An 8,513-nucleotide genomic window follows, 5' to 3' on the forward strand; every position below is an offset into this window, starting at 1 on the left:
GGCGGGAGCAGGTGCTGTGGCACGGCTCCCAGTGACATGGGTGGCAGGACAGGGCAGTGGGCAGCCCTGCTCTGCCCCTGCCCACTAGCCCCATCATCGCCCAGCCTGGCTGTGCAGAAACCTGGCTGGCCACCAAGGGTGGCACAGGACCCCATGGCTATAGGGCGAGGAGGGTGCCGTCCTCCTGGCCGGGGCTGCCATTGTGGCTGCCAAGAGACTGCAGGGAGCCCCGTGAGCTGTGCAGGGACAGGCTCCGCTGGAGGTGTCTGTCCACAGGGCCCCCATTGGGGCAGCCCCCAGGGATGTAGTGGGGCGCGCTGTCACTCTCGATAACCAGGTCACCCTCCTCGTCGCTCTCGGCCGTGCTGTAGTTGCTCAGGTACTGCGAGGCTGGGCTGGGGGTCTGCTGGCTGGGGGTGCTGTCTGTAGACATGCCTGAGCTGCCCGAGGCCTTGCTGCTGCGGATGATGTTGTTGCGCTGGTTGGCTGGCTTGACTGTGATGATGAGGTTGTGGCTATTAGCCACCATCATGTCCGTCACCTGGTCCAGGGACTTGCCAGCCACATCGATGCCGTTGACCTCCAGGATCTCATCGCTCACCGCCAGCAGCCCCGTGCTCTCGGCCAAGCCGCCCTTCACCAGGCGGGAGATGAAGATGCCAGGAACCTTCTCGACACCCTGCGGAGCCACTCGCATGCTGACACCATCGCGGATGTAGAAGCCCAGTGGCTTGTCGGAGCCATGCTTGTGGAGCCGCACACGGCGGTGGGTCTCAGGCAGGATGTCCACGTCGATGATGGAGGAGATCTGGCGGAAGTCCTGGGGCATGCCGATGAGGAGGTGAGGCTTGGCCCGGTAGTGTGTGGGGCGCAGCAGCCCCTTCTTCTTCCGCTGCAGGGAGTTTGAGGCGAAGACACTGGCATCAGACTCTGCTGTAGGGAACAAGGGAGGACATAGGTCAGGCACTGCAGCTGCCCCGGGACACAACCGTGTGCCCTTGGCTCCAGGTGTTAGGGGAGCCAGTGGGAGAAATGCCCTGCTCATGGATCTCAATGGGTTTTCCTCCCTGGAGCATCCCCCTGGCTTTTCCTGCAGCCTGTTTCCGTCAGGGCCATCTCCTGGGATTATCCAGTGTACATGAGGCCAGGATTAGTGGGATCGAGGCAGTGATTCAGCCTTAATCACACTTTAAGCCAAACTCTGCAGCTTAACACTAGAGCTGCCAGCCCTGACGGCCCCGGAGCCACGGCCATGCCCCACTTTTTGGGGAGAGGGCACCCCCCCACACACAAGGGGGGTGCTGCAGTGGCAGCCAGCTCCCCGAGACCGAGTCCAGCCCCATGAGACAGCACCAGAGTCCCTTGTCCCTGCTGGAGCAGGGCCATTGCTGGCACGGGATGGGGATGGCCGCAGCTGTGTCCTGTGGAGCCCTGCCATCCCCAAGGATGGAGACTCCTGGCCTCCTGGAGACTCATCCCAGGGCTGCAGCGTCCCTGGAGCCCTAAACATCCCAAACTGTGATTTGTGCCACTGTCTCTTATTCCACCATCTGGCACCACCACACAGGGTTTGACTCCATCCTCCTTGACCCTGCCCTGGGGCTTCTCCATGGGGCCCAGCTCCACCACATCCCCTCCTTGGTCGCATCCAGTAGGTGCTGGGGAGCAACCTCTCAGCCCTTCCTGGTTTCTCACCATCCCTTTCCACAGGGGAGCCCAGATCTAGACACTGCATTGCCAGCATGTTCCCCACAGTGTCTCCCACCAGCTCCCAGACCCTGCTCCAGCCACAGGGACACTAGGGATGCCCCCAAGCCCAGGGGATGCAGGGTTTTTCCCTAGCCAAGCCAGCCTGCCAGGGCTCCTGGGTTATAAATATCTCCCTGCACACACAACCTGGCATATTTTTAGCTCAGGAAAGGGTGGTGGAGGCTTTCCCACAGCTATTTCAGCTCACAGCTCCTCTCCAAGGGGTGCGAGCAGTTGGCCGGGCAGGTCCAGCACCCCATGGACGAGCCCACCGGCAGCCCTGGCAATATGCTGGGCTTTCCCCTGCCCTTCCTGTGAGCCAAGCCCAGCTAAGGAGGGCCAATGCTGCCATCCCTGGCTGGGCTGCCCTGTGGGGACAGCTTCACCCAGTGAGGTGACGGCACAGAGAGGAACCAAGCTTGCAGCCTTTGCTTTTTGATCCCCTGCGGCAGGACCATTCACCGCGGAGCACACCAACAGGTGCACACCTACATACACACATGTGTGCACGGCTCCCCATGCCTGGTGTGTCAGAGAGTCTCTGCAGCTGCATTCCTCACCAACCTGGACTGGTTCAATGACAGCCCAGCCTGGGGATGACCTGGATCCATTTTAAATCAGCTGTGACTCACCCAGGGCTTGCTCCCAGCCTCTCCGCACACCTTCTGCAGTGCTGCCGGCCCCATGGCCCCTGTCCCACAGGCATGGCCAGGTGCCGGGGCTTGCTGGCACTGCCTTCTCACTCTCCTTATTGCGCTGCCCACCGTGCCAGGACCACAGCTGCCCACTCTCTGCACTATGCAGAGCAGTCACCCACATCACCCAAGGGCCCTTGCAGGCTTTTCCCAGCAGCAAAGGTGGCTCCAGGAGCAGGAGTGATGCAGTGGAAGCCCTAGCACACCCAGCCCTGCACTGGCTCCCTGTGCTGCAGCCTGGGTCCAGACCTTGGCCCAGGAACAGGGGATGCTTCAGTGCTGGCAGCGGCAGTACCAGAGCACACTGCAGGCTCTGGCTCCCTCCTGCCAGCAGCCTGGATTGCCGCTGCTGGCCCCCATGCTGTGTGGCCCCAGAGGAAATGCATGTCCAGGGCATCCCGCACCACCTTGATGCAATAGCCCAGGAAAACTGGCATCACCTCTCACCCAGGGACCTCCTACCACTAACATGAGCTGGAAACACAGAGTTGCTCTGGGTGCCATGCTGGGGAAACCGGGGCTTTTAGATCAGGCTCCAGCTTTGCGCACTGTTGCTTGATGATGCTACTAAAGAGAAAGCCTCGGTGCTGCTAAACTGAGTGGAAGGGGACAGGCTCATCTCCCCAGTGAAGAGGAGACATACCCAGAGTGTTTGTCACCTGGAGGCTTTCATCCTCACTGGGACACTGCTATCACAGTGATTTTGCACTCCTGTGCGAGCAAGCTGCTCTCTGGGAATGCACCACTGAGATCAGGGTGAGCCCTGGGCAGCCAGGGAGGAAATAAGCCTCCTCCCACCACCAAAAACTCAGCAGCACCTGGCACCCGGAGCGCTCTGCCAAAATGACGGCTGCTGCTGCCTCGGGGCAGGGAGCCGGACGAGGATCCTGGCACAGTGCTCACGAGAGCAACACAGTGTTTTCCGGGAGCCTACACAAGCCCTGCTGGAAAACGCGACTTCAAAGGGGTGAATCGCAAGTATTTGCCTTTGTTTGCCAGGGCACATGGGGCTGGGCTGACGTGGGTGCCTTTGCCATGGGGAAGGGCTGCTGGGGAGAGCCCATGTGGGTGCCACGGCTCTGGCAGGGCTCTGGGAGCCTCCTGGTGCCACCACCTCTGGATCTGTCCACCATAGTGGTGGCTGGCTGGTTCGTGACCAGCCGCCACTGCCACGGGCACAGCCCAAACATGGAACCAGTGGTACCGCAGGATGTGGCTTATCTCCCTTGATGGGGAGGATGGATCTGACACCCTTCTCCAGATCCGGTGCACTCCTCTGGCTCTGCTTACCCTTCTTCTGGATGATGACCCTGAGGAGGGGGTTGGCTGAGGACAGGGCTTTGTGGTAGTTGTCATCATTGTTGATGGGCAGGAGGTCGCCGTGGATGTCCGTGTAGCCCAGGAACACATCCACCCGTGGGATCTGGTGCACCGTCTGCAGCAGGCGGTAGAAGTCCTGGAAGCTGCCTGCGCCAGAGCGCTTCATGGCGAAGCGGCGAAATTCGGCATCGAACTGTGGAGGAGGAAGAGAAGAAGGAGGAGGAACAGGGTGAGGCTGGGCAGGGCTGGCTCCAGCCAGCAGGACTGATGCAGGCAGGGCACTGCACAGAGCTGCCCTGGGGCAGGGAGAGCACTGGCAGCACCAAGGCAGCAGTGCCCGTCAGTCAGAGCCCATCCCAAAAACAAAATAAAAGGAGCAGAGCCATTTTCCTGTCCAAATACTGAAGCGAAAAAGCAGAGAGGTGCCTGTGTGGTGGAGGAAGGACCCTCTGGCCACCATACCACCAGCCACGGCGGGCACCGTGCCGCTGGGAGGCCCTTCCCTACAACATGGGTGCTGCCATAGCACCTGATGAGCAACAGCATTAATTATTGCCTGTTTCAGTCACAATGAAGGAGAAGCCAGTTAAGAACAGGCCGAGGAGTCCTGTAAGAATTGCACTGCCTGAGGGGGGCTGCACTGATCCTGGGGCAGGCAGTGGCCGGTGCACCCCAGAAAGGAGGGCACCACGCAACCCACTGGGGGTCCCGGGCAGGCAAGGGCTGGGTGAATGCACACCTGAACAAGGGTACAGCAGGGGAGTGCACACATGAGTGAGCACAGGGCTGGGTGGGTGGGCACAGCTAGGTGAGGGCACACATCTGGGCGAGAGTGCCCTGGGTAAGCACACATCTGGATGAGCACACACACCTGGGGGGAGACCACATCTGGAAGAGCACACAGCTGTGCAAGCGTGCACATCTGGGCACACAGCAGGGGATTTATCCCTTGCTGGGGGTGCACAACTGAGTGATGGCATAGTCGGGGATGTGCGTGCCCTGGTGAGCATGCACATCTGGGCGAGAGCACATCTGGGCGAGGTGTGCACCGGGGTGACCGCGCGCCCAGCACACCCACAGCGGCGGGGCCATGCCGCACACCGGGGCTGCCAGCACCGCGCAGCAGCGAGGGCGCATAGCTGGCGAGCGCTCGCCGGCGACGCTCCCACGGCCTGTGCCGGCCGCGCCGAGCGGGCCCGCGGCCCGGCAGAGCCCAGGGTGGCGGGACGCCGCGGCCGCCGGGCCGGGCTGGGCTCGGGGAGGCCCCGGGCAGCGCCGCCGCAGCGCAGGGGAGCGGAGCGGAGCGCCCGCACGGCCTGGCTCCCGCACCGCTCCCGGTGCGTGGTGCCGCCCCACGTGTGCTGCCCGGCTCGGCGGCGGCGGCGCGCCCGGCCGTGACCCGGCGGCACCGGCACCGGCACCGGCACGCGCTTACCTTGCTCTTGACCTCGATGACCGGCTCGGCAGAGCGCGCCGGCGTGCGGTGGTGCTTGGCCATGCTGCGGGCCGGGCCGGGCCGGGCCGGGCCGCACCGGGCCACGGGGCCGCACCGGGCCACGGGGCCGCACCGCCGCCACCGCCGCTCCCGCGGCCACGGGGGATTTTCACCGGCCATGACGTCACCGGCGAGCAGGCCGGGCGCCGCCGCGCCATTGGCCCAGGCGAGGTGGGGGGCGGGGCCGCAGGGTTGCTGACAACGTCGCTGTGGCAACGGGGGCGGGGCCGGGCGGGCGGCAGGTCCCGCCCCCCTCCGCCCCAGCCCCGCCGCCCCCCCTGCCCGGGCCGGGGTCGGCTCCGCTCCGCCTGCGGCCGGCTGCTGCCGCCCGCCCCGCCCGGGCACGGCTCCTCTCCCCCGACAGGACGCCGCCGCGTCGCCCGCCTGCCCCCGCCGCCGGCCGCGCCGTCTGCGGGCGGGCTGGAGGGGATGGCACCGGGCGCAGCCCGACCCGGGCACCGCCCCGCACGGCGCCGGTAATCCCGGCCACCCCATCGCTATCAGGAACCTCATTAGTGGCACAATTAAAATCCATGCGGACGCTGGGCTCTGACGCGTGGCTGCCATCCCCACTTCATCCCCACGAGTGTCGCTGGTGGGAGCCTTGGGTCCCCCCGGGGATATTTCAGCGTGGCTCGACCCCACGCCGGCAGAGGGTCCTGCCTCTCCCGCCGATCTGGGTCTGCTACGGGTTTGGGAGCCTTTTGGCAGAGGGCTGGCAGGCCGTCGGGGCATCCCTGGCAGCAGCGGATGATTTTCAGCCTGGCCATGTGACACGCTGCCATGCCGCTTGTTTCCTGCCTCCTGGTCACACGTTCCCTCCGGTTTTTCTCCCCGGTCTGGCAGGAAAGTTTTGTTACCTCTCTGGAGCAGCGTGGGCCGGGGAAGGTTAGTCATTTCGGGGATGAACTTCTTTACCAAGCAGTGGAACAAGCAAACAAAAGGAGGGGAGCTGCTCGAGTTCACCAGCAAAGCGCTCGTGTCACTGTGCCCATCCCAGCACCAGGCTGCCAGGATGTGCTGCCAGAGCACACCCCCTCTGGTGCTGCCAGGTTGTGTCTGCGGGTGATGGCCGCAGGATGTGTCTCCGGCAGAACTGGCTCTGTCCAGGCACAGAAATGCTCAGAGACACACAGGCAGTCCCTTCCCCACAGACCCCGCCGTGGTGCAGCTCTGCCCGCGTGATGCCAGAGTATGCTGCGAGCTCCCTGCCTGTTTGCAGGCTGCCGGCATCGGGGTCACCAACCCCAGTGCCTGAACAAGACTAAAGTCTTGTTTACAGGCTCCAAGGAAGCTGCCACACCAGCCGCAAGGGCCATGACAACAGCACCATGAAAACTTTCTAAAGTCAAACACCTAATGAGCACAGCACTTCCTACTGAATAAACACATTGAACCAAATCCTGAGAATCAGCCCAGCTTGTCTGGATCACGCTGTCCTCTGATCCTTGCCCTATCCTGGCCCACGGAGCAACCTTTGGACAGGACGATGTTGCATCAGACCCCAGCATCACCACAGCACCAGGCCAGCTGCATAAGCTGGACTGCAGCTCCTGGCAGGCTCTTCCCCTGTGTCACCACACCTGCGTGAGCAAAGGGAGCGCGCCAGGCTGTGAGGCCATGGGACATCTCCTCATGTACCAGCAAATTCTCTGCCAGCTGCTCCTGCTGCGCAGAAAGATTGTTATGAGGTGAAAATGATCCTGACCACACACAGAGCTGTAAACTCATCAGCAATTTCCCCCATTTTTTCTTTTTTTAAACAGAGTAATTGTGTTGAGGTCAGCAAGATAATCCTGATTTACACCAGGGTTAATGTCTACGCAGGCACTGGTGACAAAAGAAGCTTGCAGCCCTTCATCTCCAGTTTTGGTAAATTTGAGTTAATTGTTCAGCAGGATGGTGGGGGTGACATGCTGATCCAACCTTCTGTTTTGCACCATGTCCCTGAATCTGTGGCTACAGAGTGAAACCTCAGCTAAGCAGACAGTATTGGGGCAGGTATTTATTTTGCCTTAGTACCAGGAGCTCTGAAACAGCCTCTGGGACTGGAGCACATGCTACCAAATGTCCAGATGTGTCCACCAACTTCAGATCCACTGGTTCTTGGCTGCTTCAGGTGAGGGCAGTGAGGGCCTGGCTCTCCAGGGGGCTCAGTACTCCCTTCTTGGAGGGAGGCTGCTGAGGCTCAGCATCACAGGAACACACAGGTTGGTGGGTGCCTCAGAAGGTCGCTCCTCCACCCCCTGCTCAAAGCCAGGTCAGTGCTGGGTTCAGATAAGGTTGTCCAGCATGTGCCCATGAGCAGGTGGTTTTCCCAGCAATGGCTAGGGCAGGAGATGGGCAGCGGGCAGCTCAGGTGAGCTGTACCCCCCTTGTCCATGGAAGGGAGAAGAAACATAGGAGTTTGAGCTCGAGGCAGGATCAGTGCTGCAACTACAACTGTTCACCTGGGCCAGCAACAGCACAGGGAGTGCCAGCAAAATGCACACGCAGAGCCTGAGACCTGATTTGATACTGATATGTCCACAGCTTTACTCTGTCCCTGCCACCCACAGGAACCTTCTGGGCACTCTGAGGAAGGGCTGCAACCGAAAGAGCAGCAAACAAAGTCACCTTGACCTTAATGGGGGACATTGGCAAGGGCAGCCTTGGACACTGTATTTGTCTTTCCCTCTTCCACTGCTGTCAGGAGCTGGGAGACATGGATCATGGTCCCTGCCAGCAGAGCAAGAGTGGCAGAGAGCTCTGACAATGTCTCCTTGGCTTGGTGGGGACACAGCGGCTGGGGAGGGAAAGCCCACCTGGGTGCTGAGCCTGTTCAGGGACAGCTGAGGGCAGAACAGGCAGGGAGCGCAGCCTCACCTCTGAAGCAACTCCTGCTGCCGCAGTGCTTGTTGTGGGGAAGGATGCAACACAAGAATGGGCTCCACCGGCATTCTCCATCCTCACAAGGATGTACCCTGGCAGCTGCGGAGGGTTTGTTAGACTGGATGTAGGCTCAGTTCATTTCTTTGTGAGTTTATTTTGTTGGCTCCCAAGGCAGCGATGCCCCATGGCACAGCTCTTCCCCAGGAAGCTGTGAGGTGATGCATCCCTGTGGTGGAGTGTCTTTTCTGTTTGCAAAATCTGGTACTGGCTGCAAACTCATCCGTGCCTTTGGGCAACAGGTCTGGCTGCCAAGGAACACTGAACAGCTAATGAAACACGCAGAGTAAATATATGGTGCTGCAGATAAAACTGACTTCTCACAT

At 61.4% G+C, this 8,513-nt stretch overlaps 1 protein-coding gene across 1 annotated transcript; it reads right to left on the bottom strand.

Moving 5' to 3' along the window:
* Positions 1-157: 157 nt before the first annotated feature.
* PARD6A (par-6 family cell polarity regulator alpha) lies at positions 158-5,262 on the bottom strand. The gene is made up of 3 exons (XM_075715469.1): positions 5,200-5,262; positions 3,735-3,957; positions 158-933 (listed from the first exon to the last, which is right to left on the bottom strand). The coding sequence occupies exons 1-3, from the start codon at positions 5,260-5,262 to the stop codon at positions 158-160; spliced, it is 1,062 nt and encodes a 353-aa protein (XP_075571584.1).
* Positions 5,263-8,513: the final 3,251 nt, after the last annotated feature.

The sequence above is a fragment of the Pelecanus crispus genome, chromosome 8, assembly GCF_030463565.1.
Source record: "Pelecanus crispus isolate bPelCri1 chromosome 8, bPelCri1.pri, whole genome shotgun sequence".
NCBI lineage: Eukaryota > Metazoa > Chordata > Aves > Pelecaniformes > Pelecanidae > Pelecanus > Pelecanus crispus.